The 16,853-nt window shown below is 45.1% G+C and overlaps 1 protein-coding gene across 2 annotated transcripts; it reads left to right on the forward strand.

The window, feature by feature from the left end:
- The first annotated feature begins 3,928 nt into the window (after positions 1-3,928).
- On the forward strand, positions 3,929-10,990 carry CLP1 (cleavage factor polyribonucleotide kinase subunit 1). 2 transcript variants are annotated; one of them, XM_044680596.1, is made up of 4 exons: positions 3,929-3,946; positions 7,635-8,265; positions 9,285-9,952; positions 10,647-10,990. In XM_044680596.1, exons 2-4 carry the CDS (start codon positions 7,660-7,662, stop codon positions 10,651-10,653), a joined length of 1,281 nt encoding a protein of 426 aa, XP_044536531.1. In that variant the 5' UTR covers positions 3,929-3,946; positions 7,635-7,659; the 3' UTR covers positions 10,654-10,990. The 2 variants fall into 2 exon arrangements, with proteins under 2 accessions (XP_044536531.1, XP_044536532.1); XM_044680597.1 differs by lacking the exon at positions 10,647-10,990 and having other exon boundaries at positions 9,285-10,403.
- The last annotated feature ends 5,863 nt before the right edge of the window (positions 10,991-16,853 follow it).

The raw sequence follows: 16,853 nt of genomic DNA on the forward strand, positions 1-16,853 counted from the left end.
GGGGTTCATCAAATCTTTCTAGGCTACAAGTTTGGGAGCTTCTAGATTCCATGTCGACATAACAAATATGTTTGGTTGAGCAAAATAAAATTCTCACTTGTCCGAAAAAAGGTCTCATTCTACACCTTGAGTCCATCAGTAAGTCAGTCAATAAACACTTATTAAGCACTTACTCGGTGCCAGACAATTCAATAAATAAGCTCTGGAGGCATTCAGGATGTAGTGCTGCATAATTTCTAAATTCAGGAATGCAAATAAGAGAATCAAAGTCTCCAAACCAAAAAGAAATAGGTTTATTGCAAGAGGGCTGGTCTCACAATAAAGCCAGACTTGGGATCCAGACCAAAAGACCAAGACCCTGAGCCTTAGGAGATAGCCTTTTTTTATGCAAAGAAATCTGAAGGTAGTGTCATCAAAACAGAAATTTCAATCAAAAATCAAAATTTAAAATACAATGAATACAAAAATTTTCATACGAATAGGTCAGGCAAGTGCCAAATAAGCTGGAAAGTGCAAAAAATAATCACTATAGGGGCAGCTGGGTAGCTCAGTGGATTGAGAGTCAGGTCTAGAGATGGGAGGTCCTAGGTTCAAATCCGGCCTCAGATACTTCCCAGCTATGTGACCCTGGGCAAGTCACTTGACCCCCATGGCCCACCCTTACCACTCTTCTGCCTTGGAGCCAATACACAGAAGTTAAGGGTTTAAAAAAAAAAGGAAAAAAAAATAATCACTATGGGTGGTAACTTTATATTTATTATTATTACTGACCTTTTCAATAAACGGTTAGGATCTAATGTTTTTTCCACTGACTACTAGGAGTGAGCAGTTAGACTGAGGACGTTTGCACCTGAGAGTGGCCCTCTACCTCCCGTCTTATGATTTTGCAACAGGGTATGGTGGGCTTGGTTGCAGTGTTAAGGTCAAAACGCTTGTCAGCAAGATCTGATACCAGCATTAAACTGTATTTTTCTTAGCTAATATTTATAATTCATATACAAATTATATTATTTGTGTTGTAGTCATAAAGGTTATAATCACACTCACATTATATAATATGCTTCATCACAATGATAACTCTGGAATCAAGGTTAGTCATTGTGGTGATCCTAAATTTCCAGCCTTTCAAAGCTATTTTTCTTTATAATGTTATTAAATTATTCTCCTCGTTCTGCCTACTTCACCTTGCACTGGTTCATCTGAGTCTTCCAAGGTCTCTCTGAAATGCTCCCTTTTGTAATTTCTTAGTAATCCATGATTCCATAATTTGATGAACTATTCCCTCAGTTGATGGGAAGCTCTTCAGTTTCTAGTCAATCGATAACATTTTATGAATGACCTACTGGTTCTATGCTAAGTGAGGACCCAAAGAAAGCCCAAAGACCTTCTCTGCTCTTGAGAATTCAGTGACAGGAAGGAGACAGTATTCAAACAACCACCTATCATCTATATACAGGAGAAATAGGAAAGAACCAACAGGAGAACAGCCCTGGGGGTAAGAGGAATTGGGAAAGGCTCCTTGTAGAAGGGAGGATTTCTAGTTGGGACTTTGAGGAAGCCAGCGTAGCCAGGAGATGGAGATAAGAACATTTCAGGCATGCAGATGGGTTGGGGATGGGGGGGGGAGGGAGGAGGCAGCTAGTGAAAATGCCTGGATTCTGGAGATATAGTTCTAGGAATAGCAAGGAGTCCAGTGTGACTGGATCTAAGGGTAATAAGAAGGTGGGCAGTGGTGAGTTGGTATAAATATTTCTGCACATATGGATCCTTTTCCTTTTTCTTTGATCCCCCTAGGGATATTTCAGTTTATTTTCTACTGCTAAAAAACTCCCAGTAATAAGGTGCCTCCTTTGAAGGTTATAAGAAGCCATCACTGTCCTTTTCTTTAACTTTATTAGTGACTTGAGAAATTCAGAAATTTCCTGGATTTCTTAGACTTTGGTCAACTCACCACTCCCCTCTTCCTTCCTAGACCCTCCAATACTGATATTATGGCTGGCAGACTACTTCCCACCTCTCAACCCCTTCCTAACAGTAGGTTCCATTTATTTTTTTTTTAAACCCTTAACTTCTGTGCATTGGCTCCTAGGTGGAAGAGTGGTAAGGGTGGGCAATGGGGGTCAAGTGACTTGCCCAGGGTCACACAGCTGGGAAGTGTCTGAGGCCAGCTTTGAACCTAGGACCTCCCATCTCTAGGCCTGATTCTCAATCCACTGAGCTACCCAGCTGCCCCCAGTAGGTTTCATTTAACCAAAAAGCATTCATTAAAAGCACCAGATATGTAGAAGAGCCCTCAATACTATCAGAACAAACAAAAATCACACAACCAACCTTGAAAGAACTGATGAGGAAGGGGGTGAGCAATGGGAAGAGCAGGAGGGACCCGTGTTCAGCAGATAAGTCTATCCAAAGGAATCTCAAGAAAGAGAGCTTTCACAACTGATAGGATCAGAATTTCCAGGTCCTGAAAGGGACCTCAGAGAGGCCTTCGGGCCCACTTACCCCATTGGGCAGGTAGGTGGCATAGTGGATAAAAGGTTAGGAATGGAGTCAAGATGATTTGGAGATCAAATCCAACCTAAGATACTGTGTGGCCTTGGGCAGGTCACATAACCTGTTTGCCTTGGTTTCCCCATCTGTAAAATAAAGGTAAATACAGCACTTGCTTATTTATATTAACTGGTAAAAAACACATAACTATTAAATAGTCAGAAAAGCCACTCTTTAATTAAGGGAAAGGGGTAGGGCTGAGTTAGGCCTCCACATAGAGCTTTGGAAGATTGAATTCTGGATGCTCTGGTCCCTGACCCCTGGGATAGCCAACCGTGCTAGATTGGACAATTCCTAGGAGCCATTAAAGCTGGGAAGCTTAAATACCTTTCTAGGGAAACATGGGGACTGAGGACAAGAGGGGCAGTTGATTGACTTTACAAGAGTAACGAAGGAAAATGAGGAGTTCCCCACAGGAATAACAGTGAGGGATTGATGCTTTGTCATGGCCAGAAAAGGGAAAGATCCAGCCAAGGTAAAGGACTTTGGCCCAAGGGGAAAATCCATTGGGCCTGAAGAGATGGGTAACTTCTGACGGGATTAGCCCTCCCCGCCCGAACTCCAGGAAAGCCTATGGTTAGCTTGAGACTAGTGAAGCTGGACTTTCCCTCCGGAAGAACCATGGCTCACCAGGTCAAACCCGGGGCTTTCGCCTAGAGCTAACCAAACAGGGGCTCAGCAAACCTTTCTAGGCTACAAGTTTGGGGGCGTCTAGATTCCACGCGGACATCTAGTACAGAGTAAATCCGGAATAAATGCTGTTGCCTTGATTTTTTAAAAACGGAGACATACAGGGATTTGCGTTTTGCTCAGCCCTCTCGTGAGCTTGGAGGATCATCTAGTTCGATCACGCCTTTCCCATTTAGATGGGGAAACTGAGGCCTGAGATATTCCCCTCGGCCACACACAATCAACAACCCGACCAAGCTGTGAAAAGGCCAACCCGGCGGGGACGTGGGGGTTCGCTCCTCTGGGTGCTGTTAAACCTGGGGCAGGTGGTGGTGGTAGGGGATACAGGAGGCCCAGCAACAGCTGGCGGTTGATGTTTTCTGCGGCCAATCAGGAGAGGAGGGTTCGGCCCCGCCCCTCACCACGTGCTCCACTCTATTCCTCGGCAACGGTCGCTCGGAGGGAAAAACAATTAGAGCGGCCTCTTCCCTCTCGGCCTACCTGCTCCCGCCCCCATCCCACTCCAGCCTCGCGCCGTCACGGCCAAACAACCGGATAGACTACAACTCCCGGAATGCTCCGCGCGACGCAGAGTGGCCTCGGCGAGGAACCTCATTTCCCAGGAGGCTTCGCGCGCACTCCCAGACACTCCAGGTTCTCGGCCTCATCCAGCTTCCTCTTCCCCGCGGAAGGGCTGCGAAAGTTCTGGCTTCCGGCGCGGCTCCTGGTAAGTGTCTTTTCCCTGAACCGAGATGGGATGCTCCTGGGGGGTGAGGGGTAGCGACATGAATTTTCCCCCCGGCTTAGGTGAGAACTGAGATGGTAGGGAGGCTCGCTTACTGACCGGGGGGTGGGGTAGGGGGAACCGACGGGAAGGGCCTTCGTAGCTTCTTTTGAGGAACTCCTTGGGAGGAGGGGCTCTCCTCGAGACCGGCTCCCTCACGTGACCACCGTCTTTGTCACGTGACTCCAGCCCTCTGGTTGTGCGGGGAATCTGCGGGGGCGGGCGGCAAATTCAAATCAAGATCGTCTTAAAAGGCCGCTCTAGCCCATCCCTTCACTTTGATAGATGAAACAGGTCCCAGGAAGGGCACTGAACTTAGGAGGCATCTTGGCCAGGCTATTCCCCGCGAAGATGAGGAACTGAGGCCGAGAAGTTTTAAAGTTTTGCCTAAGGTCCCACAGGTAATAAGAATGGCCGGAAAAAAAGAACCCCAGGAAAGAAACTGGGGTTCTCTGACTTCACATTCCAGGACATTTTCTACTACACCACGTGAACTGTTAGCATGAGGACAAATTAGTTCTATTGTCAACTTTCTGTTCTGAATAGCATCAGGGGTGGGGTGTGTTTTGGCCAGGCTACCATAATCTCACTGATTGAGAGCTAGGAGAGGGAGATTCATCTTCTAGCCCAATCCTCACATTACAGACGATGAAGTTGAGATCTTGGTAGCTGAGGTGACTTGCTCAAGGTTTCCAAGCTGAAAAACGGAAGACTAGACTTTATATCTCATTTGTACATAGTTGTTCCACATGTCTCCCCCATTATATTGTAAGTTCCCAGAGAACAAAGCCTGTTTTAGCTTTGTATTCCTAAGCTTAACACGGTGCTTAGCACAAAGTATGTGCTTTATAAATGCCTATTTGTTAACTCTTATTTCTATTTTATTAGTGAAGAGATGGAAGCTTGGAAAGGTTAAGGTAACTGCTCATGGTTATACAGTTAGCAAGTTTCTTTTTTTTTAAACCCTTACATTCTGTCATAGAATCAATACTAGTTCCAAGACAGAAAGTGTCATCATCTGGATTTGAACACAAAGCTTGTTTATTCTAAGCCCCCTGGCAACTCACTGTGGGAGAAAGTGCCTGTCCAAAAAATGTTTGGATCTAGAAGTCACCTGGGAAATAAAAGTTTTAAGTCAACCACATTTTTTGAAATTTAACCAACATCTACTTTTGTGCCTCCTGAGTGCTTCTTCCAAGAATACAATAAGATATTTTTTCATTGATCTCTGGAGATTATTTAACAGTCGAGTAGTGAAAATTTATTAATGTTATTTGCACATTCATGGCAACAAAATAGGTGTGATGAGGAAAAAAATCCACTGGGTTTGGAATTAAAGAACTCTTTGGATCTGAATTGTATGAATAGGGTGCCTGACTTGGAGTCACAAAGACCTGAGTTCAATTTCTGCCCCAGAAACTAGCTATATAATAGCCTTACTTGACATCTGTAAAATAAAACATTGGACTATTAATCATCTATAAGATCCCTTGTTGCTTTGATATAAGGATACTTCCTCATCCATAAAGTGGAAATAAGAATATTTCCTTATAAGAGGGTTTGATCTCTTTTAAGATTTCTCTTTGTTCTCACTGTTTTCAGTTTTGTGACCTTTTCTTTAAAACCATCCGTTTATTCTTTTTTAAAAAGGTCTTACCTTCTTAGAATCAATACTAAGTATTGGTTCCAAGGCAGAAGAGCTGAAAGGGCTAGACAATTAGGGTTAAGTGATTTGATCAGGGTCACACAGCTAGGAAGTGTCTGTGGCCAGATTTGAATCCATGCCCTCCTGACTCCAGGCCTGGCATTCTATCCACTGGGCTACTTAGCTGCCCCTAGTCCATTTAGTCTTGGCAGATACAGAGAATTATGTCATCACCATCCTTGAGCTTACATTCTATAAGGGAAATAAGACAGGTACATTAAGAAGTATACTGTAAGGTAGGGTTTGGATGAAAAAGAGATAACAACTACCACCACCACCAAAATCTGTATGGTCACTTAGGACTAACAGACATGGAAGGTTATTAGGATAGATGTTATTTACATTTTACAGATGAGGAAACTTGAGTTGCAGAGAAAATTTACATGACTTGCCCAGGTTCCTACAGCTCATAAGTGTCAGAGACAAAACTTGAATTCAGGTCTTCCCAATTCCAGATCTAGTGCTCTTTTGGGACATTTAGGATCATACTAAATATTTAGATCTAGAGATAAAAACTTTCCAACCTCTCCTTTGCATGTATCTTACTATTCCTGGTCTTTGTGTCCATCCTTATCTCCTACTTTAATAACAATAGCTAGTATTTATATAGCACTTAAAGTATTTTACATATATGATTGAACCTTCACTACAAAATTATGAAGTAGATGCTGTTATTATTTCCATTTTTCTGATGGAGGAAATACCTAGGCTGGAAGAGATTAAGTGACTTGCCCAGGGTCTCACATTAAGTATCTGAGTCAAAATTTGAACTGAGATCTTTCTGACACCTAGCTTCCTAAGTCCTTTTAAAATTTGTGGTCCACACATAATAGGCACTCAAATCTTCATTCATTTTGAGTCAAGCTTAATCTGTTTTGCCTGACATGAAAGGCCCTCTTTAATCTCCCTTCACTTTGCCTGTCCAGTTTTGTCTCCTCTTATTCCATTCCTTGCCTGCTATGTTCTACCCCACTGTGTCAAACTCATAGAAACTGGGCTCACTATACTGTACTTAAGGAAGTTAGCATGATCCTCACTCTCTTGTATTTTTATTTATTTTGGTAAGTGTTTCCAATTATATATATTTTTTTAAAATTTTAAACCCTTGACTTCTGTGTATTGACTTATAGGTGGAAGATTGGTAAGGGTAGGCAACGGGGGTCAAGTGACTTGCCCAGGGTCACACAGCTGGGAAGTGTCTGAGGCCGGATTTGAACCTAGGACCTCCTGTCTCTAGGCCTGGCTCTCAATCCATCCAATTATATTTTAATTTCATTCAGGCACTACCCAGGGTTTGTTTTGATACCTCTTGCTCTAGTCATATGGTACACTTTGAGCCTCGCTCCTTATCCATAAAATAAATATAAGGATGTTTCCTTATCTGTAAAATAGAGTTCAGTCTCTGAGATTCTTATTCATTCTTACTATTTCTAGTTCTGTGGCCTTTCCTTTGAAACTATCCTGTTCGTCTGTTTAAAAAACTCTTACCTTGTACCAAGTATTGGTTTCAAGGAAGAAGGCTTGATGTCCATAACTTCCCTGCTGCTGAGTCTTTACTCACATTCTTCTCTCTTGGCTTGATGAATTCTTAATTCACCTTTAAAAAACAAATCAAATGCCACTTTCTCTAAAAAATACCACTCCTAATTGCTGCTCTTGGTAATGACATTCAACTTTGGATCCCACAGAACCTTGTTTGGCAACTTTATAATAAAAATATGAAAGATTACATATTACAATTTATCTGTGCTTGTGACTCCCTGTATTAGTCTGAGTTTTAAGAGGGCAGGGAACCATTTCTTAAGTAAAATTTATATCTCCCACAGGACAATGGTTTGCATGCAATAAGTGTTTAATAAATGCTTTTTGGAAAAATAAATGACTCACTTTCCCCATGTCCTCTAATCTTTAACCTGTGTGCTTCAGAGACAGTGCACACACAGAAGAGAAGATGGCAGAGGAATCCAATGATGAAAAGAAGCCCCTGGCTAAGTTCGAGTTAGAACGAGAGACAGAACTGCGTTTTGAGGTGGAAGCCTCCCAGTCAGCCCAGCTGGAACTATTGGCTGGCATGGCTGAGATCTTTGGTACAGAACTGACTCGAAACAAAAAGTTCACTTTTGATGCAGGTGCCAAAGTGGCTGTCTTTACTTGGCATGGCTGTTCTCTTCAGCTGAGTGGGCGCACCGAGGTGGCTTATGTCTCCAAGGACACCCCCATGCTCCTTTATCTTAACACTCACACAGCCCTGGAACAAATGAGGCGGCAAGCAGAGCGTGAGGAAGAGCGAGGTCCCCGAGTGATGGTAGTCGGCCCTACAGATGTAGGCAAGTCCACAGTGTGCCGTCTATTACTGAATTATGCTGTGCGACTAGGCCGGCGACCCACCTATGTGGAGCTAGATGTCGGCCAAGGCTCAGTGTCCATTCCTGGAACTATGGGAGCCCTTTACATCGAGCGACCTGCTGATGTAGAGGAAGGTTTCTCTATCCAGGCCCCATTAGTCTATCATTTTGGTTCTACAACACCTGGTACCAACATCAAGCTTTATAATAAGGTAAGAACTAAGTTGGAATAGAGGAAAGGGCTGATGGAAACGGTGGGGATGCTTTTAGGCTGGTTAAAATCTGATATTCCATTTGCTTCTGGTCACTTTCTGTTGTTGCTATGCTTTATATAAGCTATATGGCTTGTTATATTATCTCCATACTCAACACACAGACTTATGCATATCCATATACACATATATACACAGACTTCTGAGTTGTGCTGAGAGTTTTGGTAAGCATATTTTTTATTGGGTGATAAAGTTTATTTCACAGGTAAGCAGTTAATTCTTTGGAGTGGGAGAACCAGAGAATAATTAAAAAATTACCTTGATTTCCAACCATATTTGTGTAATATTTAGCCCAAACTTACTACAAAGAAATTAGTAGTCAGTTTTTGATAATTCTTATAATGTTTCCATAAAGATCATCCTCTGATTCCATATTATCACCTGGCTTTTTGAATGCTCCTGGCATATTCTTACCAAACTAGAAAGCTGGCAAATGTGGGCTCGGGGAAGAAAGGTAGGAGGGAAAGGATGGGCTCTATGTCTTTTATTTGAGAACCAGCCTAAGCCAAGTTCAGAGAGGGGATTAGTAAGGTTTTTCAGAGGTATTGAATTTTTTTGGTCTTTCTTAAGTCCTGGAGTTGTTAAGAACTTGTCAGTAAAGGCAGTATTCCCACACCAATAAAATCTTGGATCCTAAGCCTTAAATGAAAAGTGGTAAGAACATTAGATTTCAAATAAGGGAAATTAGGTTTGAATTCTAGGTCTGCTATGTATACTTGTATAAAGTATTAAGTACATGGGTAGTTTAGTAGGCCTCAGTTTCCTTGAAAAGAAAACAAAAAAGTCAAATGACCTTTAAGGCCCTTTACATCTGCAAATCTGATGATCTGCTTAGGGGACTGATTGAAAATAAGTGAGCAGTGCTGAAAATCAGATGGAAAATTACAGCAGAACTGGGACAAAACAGTTATAGGTTTGACTACCTGGTCATCTTCTCACTGTGATCCTTCCTTCTGTAGATCACATCTCGACTTGCCGATGTCTTCAATCAACGGTGTGAGGTGAACCGACGAGCCTCTGTCAGTGGCTGTGTCATTAACACCTGTGGGTGGGTCAAGGGCTCTGGCTACCAGGCTCTGGTGCATGCTGCTTCTGCTTTTGAGGTGGATGTGGTGGTAGTACTGGACCAGGAACGACTGTACAATGAGCTAAAGCGGGACTTGCCTCATTTTGTGCGCACTGTTCTACTCCCTAAGTCAGGAGGAGTGGTTGAACGTTCAAAGGACTTCCGTCGGGAGTATAGGGACGAGCGCATCCGAGAATATTTCTATGGCTTCCGAGGCTGCTTCTATCCCCATGCCTTCAATGTCAAGTTCTCTGATGTGAAAATCTACAAGGTGGGGGCACCCACCATCCCAGACTCATGTCTTCCTTTGGGAATGTCACAGGAGGACAATCAGCTGAAACTGGTACCAGTCACCCCAGGGCGAGATATGGTGCACCACCTCTTGAGTGTCAGCACAGCTGAGGGCACTGAGGAGAACATCTCTGAGACTAGTGTGGCTGGCTTCATTGTGGTGACTAGTGTGGACCTGGAGCACCAGGTCTTTACTGTGCTCTCTCCAGCCCCTCGCCCACTACCTAAGAACTTCCTCCTCATCATGGACATCCGCTTCATGGATCTCAAGTAGGGATTTCTGCATGTGTCAGAGGGACCCTCCACATACATCCAGGGGGGAGGGCTCAGGTGGTTGGAAGCTCTTGTGGCCAGAAACTCCTGGGTAAAACTGGTTTAGTGGGAAACAGATAGGCCACCTTTGAGAACTAATGGTAACCTGACCCTTTGAAATTGCATTTTCCTCTCAGTTCATGACAGGGGACTTGGCCTCAGAGTAGATCTGGGATGCCAACTGGGATTTTCAAAGACCCTGGGAAACACTTTCCCTATTTCACTGTTACTAGGCAGTCCAATTATGTTCTTCCTTTTGGCTTTTTATCCTTAACTTATATTTCACACACTATCCTTTTCTCTTTGTCCATGGTGGGAGTACAAATTGAAGGACATCTTTCAGGAGAGTTCAGACTTTTAAAAAAGATTTTTCTAGTTTTAATAAATATTTTTGCAGCTCTTCGCCCAAGAGTGTGTGATTGATTCTTAAATGTTTGGGAGAGGGGCAAAAATAAAGAGGGTATGTGTCTAGTTGGTTAAGATTGTAACAGCTCAGAACTAATACCAAGAGACATTTGGGAAGGTCCTGCAAGAGACACCAGATTCTCTGCCTTCTGGGCACAGAAGCTCTTAGCTTTGGACCTATAGATCCCCTTGGAGTCTGGTTGGTGAGTTTATTGTGTTGGTTCTCTTTTCCTTTGCACTTGGCCAGGCGCTGAATCTGCTGTCGACACCAGCCTTACCGAGGACAATTCAAGAGGCAGGCAATAAATGTGGGGGCAAAGTGTCAGATGTGCCCATCATCTTCAAGGGAGAGCTGCAGAGGAGAGTAAACAAACTATCTCCCCTGTTGCCTATCTTGATACTTGGAGCCAATCCTTGCTTCCAACTTCAAGGTAATTTAAGCCTTAATGTGGCTAAGAGCCATACAGCCCATTCCTCTTGGAAAGACAGCTTCGTTCCTAGGTAGGACGACATCATTCACTAGACGAGTCATTGAGTGATACTCTTCCTTCCCTCAGACCCCAGATATCCATAGGCACACCTTGATCATCTCTGTACAGTTCCCTACTCCTAAGCTCTGAAAGGGGCCTAGTACCTTGCCATATGTGGCTACAAGATAATGCACTTTGAAGAACTAGAAAATAGTTTCTGTAGCATTATTCTTTGCCCTCATAACAAAGTCAGTACTTAGTTCAAGGATCAGTGGATTGCTTATGTGAACATGTGAAACCTGAAGCCTAGATTTATCACTAGATATGTATGTTATAACATTTGTGCAATGTACCCCTTAGAGGCTGCTGGACATTTATAGGTTAAACACTAAATATTGTGAGTAAACTATTCAGTGCTAGCTATATAACAGGTGCTCAATAAATATTGGCTAAAGAGGATTTCTTTTCCCATAGCAATTTTAATCATTAACTTAGTTATTCCCTTTCTAATCTGTGGAGGCTCTGGAACTTCAGGCCCCCTATAAAACTTTAGGGTAATGGCCATCCTGCTCGGGACTTACATTCTATCCTAGAGTGCAGTGTCCTCAGGAAGTGCTTCATTCCAGGTTGGGAATGGTGGAGTAATTTTTTAATTTGGCCAAAGGGTGTCAGTATTGGCAGACTCTGGATACCTTGTCTGAAAGAGTGAAAAGTTAAGAGGATGAGTTAAGAAAATATGGAATTTAAGAATATATGTTATTGATACATTTTGTTTATAGGTCACTCCTATTCTGAATGCATCTCTCCCTCTTTCCATACTCCTGCCCATGCTTTTTTTTTTTTTTTTAATCTCTACCTTTCTTGGAATCAATACTAAGTAAATATAAGGTGGTAAGGGTTAGGCAAAGGGGTTAAGTGACTTGTTCAGGGTCATAGGTAGAAGTGTCTGAGGTCACATTTGAACCTAGGATCTCCTATCACCAAGCCTGACTCTGTCCACTGAGCTACCTAGCTGCCCCTTTTTTAAAAGAATTTTTTAAAGGAGAGGAGGGAAGTGAACAGCTAATTCTTGAAGGCACAGAAAATATTAAAAAAAAAATCTGAGAGCCGAAATTGACATGGATCCTCAGGAAACCTTCCAAAACACTCTTTAGCACATTACAAATGGGAATAACAATAATGTCCTGTATTTCTTAGATACTTTATTTCTTTTCTATGAAGCTTAGTGGATTTGATTTTTCCTCACAAGATATTGATGAGTGGTGGAAATAGAGTTCTTTTGAATTATTTGAAATAAGCATAAAGAGGTTCTTGAAGGCTTTTGGCTGGCAATCTTAAGCCATACAGTTTAAATGCAAAAAGGAAACTAAGTCCCAGAGCTCTTAATCCCCTGTTCTGTGGTCATGCTACCTAATGCTAAACTATTACTAAGAACCAGTGACTAATTAAAACTACAAATTTGTAGTTGAAAAGAATGAGGAAACTGATATGCCTAAGGGCTTTCATATTACTGAACACATAATATGTAGTTTGTCTCTCTTTCAAAAGAAGGGAATGGCTTCCCCAGTTGAATAGGGGTGAGCACATTTGCCTTCTGTTGTAATCAGAGATGAGTAAGTAGCAAAGAGGCTAGAGGGATGAGTGGCACTTGCTTGTCTATAGAGTATAAGAACATATTTTAAGTGTCTGCTGTATGAGGGACATAGCCAAGTTCAGAAGGGCATAGTCCCTGCCGGCAACGAGGTCAGTTGGGAACAAAAGCACTCGAGATTACTACACCAATAACTCCCATCTATGTAAGCTTAGAGTTTGCAAAGCGCTCTAGCCCATTTCATTTGATTCTTAGAAAAGGCTTGTAAAGAGTGCATTTGCTATAACTAGCACCGTTTTTCAGATGAATAAAGTGAGAGTAGAGATTCGAGGTCACACTGCTGGTCAGAGGGGAGATCCAGACTCCAAGGCCAGTAGTGCTCGGACACTAGCCCACTTAACTGCCACCGACTCTGGTGTATTATTATATGATGAGTGCATTAGAGTTGAGAAATCCCTGCCAGTGGAATCCCCAACCTCCAGAAAGGCCTGCCCTTTGAGGCGTCCGGGCTACATAGGGGGCTGTTCATTCTCTTTTAAAAGCTGCCCGGGGAGTTCTCCGCTCTACCCCCTGGGGCCCCTTCATCTTAAGAAACCTGTGAGTCTACCGGGACTTCTGGGGAAGCTCGGGCCCTTCTCCGCCTCTCCCTGGCATCCTGCCCTTGCTGCCCCGCCCTCCCATGTCATCCGAAGCTCCTTTTCCCTCCCCTTCCAGGTAGGTAGCTCACTCGCCCCGGCCCAGAGCGGAGAAGGTGGAGCCCGCGGAGACCCTCATAAGAAGCTGGTTTCTGCCACCAGGCACATTAGATGTCCTATAAATTGGGGTTCTGATTGTTTTAAATAAAGTTCCTCCAACAAAAGAGACTCTTCAGTTTCCCCGGGGAGGGCCAATGACGGAAGGGACTGAAGCAGGAAGGGGGCGGGTCCTCCTCGTGAGTGGTCAGGTTAGACGCTCGTCTGGGCTGTACCATTCAGCCTAGGGATTGGCCTCGGGCGAATCTAGACAGTCTTCGTGCCCGGCTTCAGCACTAGGGCTTTAAGAGAGCTACGTACATAGCAAATGGATGTTTTCAGACTGATGAGCCTTTGGGACTGGATACAGGAGTAGTAAAAGGAAAGATGGAAAACATGGGAACGTTCACCTCCTTACTTCCCTTTTTCCGAACACCTGCGCAGTATGCCTAGCCTCTTCCCGATCGGTTGCTGAACCCCGTGGTCTTGCGCGCGCAACCTCGCCGTCTCGTGCGTGTACGGCGCTGTGCCCTGGCAGCCAATCAGGAAACGAGTGAACCTAGGCCACTGGGGGCGGGATGGGAGGAAGGGAGAGGACTCTGCGTGCGCGCGCGCTCCTGAGAACGAGGTGGGCGGGGGAGAGAGGAGGGCGGTAGGTGAATGGGAAAGTGGGCGGGCAGGCGGGCGGTGCGAGCCGTATGAATGGGCGAAACGTGCCCCGCGCGAGGCCCAGCGCGCGCCGGGGCTCGGGTGGCCAATGGGAACGCGGGGGGTGCTCGAGACCGGCCTTTGAGGGCCAACGGCCGCGCGCCTGCTGCCGAGAAGGAGCGTCGCCGGGCTCGGGAGCGCGCGTGGAGCGGGGGCCGCGCGGAGCGGGGCGGGCGTGGAGCGTGCGGGGGCCGCGCGCTACCTCTCACAGCCCGGGCGGACGGACGGACGTACGGACTAGCTGGCTGACGGGCAGGCAGGCGGGTGGCACTGCCGGGGGGCGGCGGCGGCGGCGGGCACAGCGCACGGGGTAAGTACCGGGGACACCGGCCCCTGCGGAACCGGAAGTGCCGAGAGGGAGGGTGGGTGACCTCCAGGGAAGGGGGAGCCGGGGCTGGGGCCGCTTGGGGACCCCACACCCGGTCCGGCTCGCCTTGGCCGGCCGGGAGAGGCCGGGGAGCGACGAACGCGCGGCTGCCGCGCCAAGCCCGGCCCGACCCCCGAGGTCTGGGTCCCCGAGGCCGGCGTCCTGCCCCCTACAATCCTCCCCCCCCCTCCCCCGGCCTCTGGCAGCCTGGCGGCCGAGGGTTCGGCCCCCCACCGCTCCCACCGCCCGGCGACCTCGCGGGCTCCCGCCGTACCAGGGCTACTGCCCCCATTTTACCGATGGGGAAATAGATGCTTTGCCCGTGGTTGCACAGCCAGGGTTCTGAACCCGAGTCTGACCAGGCGTCCGAAAAACAGTGTGGGAGTCCCGGCTCTGTCGTCTGGAGAAGACTTGGGTGACCCTGGGCAAGTTGCTCCCCCTTCCTGGGGCCTCATAAAATGGGAATATAGAGCGAATGATCTGTACTGCTCCTTCAGCCCCCAAATTAGTGAGCCCCGGACACTGGGCCGGTTACCTCCCCTCCGTGAATCTCAGTTTCTTCCTCTGGGAAATGAGCAGCTTTTTAGTTGGAGCCGCACGGAGACGATCTCGAAAGCGGCCCCGTCCACGTTTACATCCTAGGAAAGGGAGTAGGTTGGGCTCACTCTTCACAGCTTCTCTGGGCACTGCCCCTGTGTCTCTAGCATTGGCCCCTCTCAGTACATCCTGGGGTCACTCGGCTCTCTGCTAGACCTGTCCACAATGTCCCCACCCGCCCACCTTTTCAGCCCCAGCTGGGCTCAGACCCTCCTGGCCCAGTGTTAGGAAACCTGGGGTTCAGCTTGGCCTCAGGTAGCTATTTCCTCGATGCTCTGCCATTCCATTAGGCGTGTGCAGTACTGTCAACATCTCCCCAAATTTACTAGAAGCATTAGAGTGGAACTTTGCTTCAGTTCTGTCACCCGAGTCAAAGCTTCTTGACCCCATTTGAAGTTTTCTCTGCAAAGATCCTGGAGGGATTTGCCACTTCCTTCTCCAGCTCATCCACGGATGAGGAAACTGAGGCAAACACGGTAAAGTGACCTTCCCTTGAACTTACTGTTTTTGAGACTTAGCTAGAGTGCTTAGGTTTAAGAACTTTGGTCAGGATCAAAGTGCTGACTACACTGCCTCTCTATTATTATCCTGTTTATTAACATAGCATTTCTTATAACTTCTCTCTTGGATCACTTACTAGTAACCACTAGATTTCAAGACATTCCTAATGCACAGACATCTTCCGCATATTCTTAGTTGCATCTTTGAAATCTCTGACTTCAGAGTAGTATAGCTCTCTTTCTTAAATATTTATATTAGTGCTGGTGTCTTGGTTTGACATGCCATACACATTATTCCATTTGTTTTCCATATTGGTGTGGATTCAGATTACTCCCTTGATATTTATAAACTCAACAATCATTACATCCTTATGATATGACTAGGAGGAGCTTCTCCACCTACATTACTAGATTTTAGTGCCCAGTTTATGTTTACCTGCACTGTTTCCAATATTTTATACCCTTTTGTCCCTGTCTTTCCACTGTTTGAGCCCACATTCATATTCATTTTTGTATAAAGCACAATATGAAATAATAGATTTGATGTCTATATTTTGGAATAGATGACAATGTACTTCTATACACAAATGAAGAATTTTAGTTTCTTATTCCACAACTGGCTCCTTTTATAACCATTCCTAAATTCCAGATAGTGAGCTCCCTGTTCTATTGGGGAAAAGCTAGGTGCTTTTGGATTGGTATGTCATTGATTCCTTTCCAAAAGTGTGGTCTGTAATCCTTGATACTGAGTCAGTAGATCTTTCTGCTATGAATGAGAGCAATTAGAACTAGCCTGTGAGATAGCTTGTTAAATTGAAATGACACTGTCCTTGGAGTCAGCAAGATCTGGATTCAAGACCTGCCTCTGACACATACTGACTTTGTGACTCTGGGCAAGTCATTTAATCTTTCAGTGCTATGGGCAGATTTCTGAGATTCTGACTTGCCAAGGAGCAGTCTGTATTGGTGGTGGAGGGAATTCTATATGTTGGTGAAATCACAAGTCCTGTCCCTATTCCCTATCTATGTCCTTATACCCAAGAAAGGTAGAATTTCAATTAAATCATTCACTTAGTCTTATAAACTTGGACTTCAGTGTTGGTATGTTTTAATTGACATTTACATTTAAAATTCTCTTCAAATGGAAAGCAAGTCAAAGAAACCTCTTCTTTTAGTTTAAAAAAAAACAAGTTTCAGTGGTAAATCCTGTAGGGAGGAGCTGACCCCTGGGGGCCTCCACCTCCAGAGGTGGGAGAGGAAGTGTTGATTCCAGTTTTGTGCCTCTGTGTCTGATTGCCAGTTATCTCTGGATCTGTGGGACTGTAAAGGAGGAACTGAGCAGGGAGAGGGAAACGAGACCCTTCCTACAGATCATTGACTTGGATGTCTAATTCTTGATCTTTGGTGATTCCAATTTTTTTCTCTCCTATATCTAGCAGTGATGGTTGAAAAAGGGAGTTGTGGGAGGTCAGGAGGTGTGTGTGTGTGTG

This window comes from Gracilinanus agilis, chromosome 6 (genome assembly GCF_016433145.1).
Source record: "Gracilinanus agilis isolate LMUSP501 chromosome 6, AgileGrace, whole genome shotgun sequence".
Lineage (NCBI taxonomy): Eukaryota > Metazoa > Chordata > Mammalia > Didelphimorphia > Didelphidae > Gracilinanus > Gracilinanus agilis.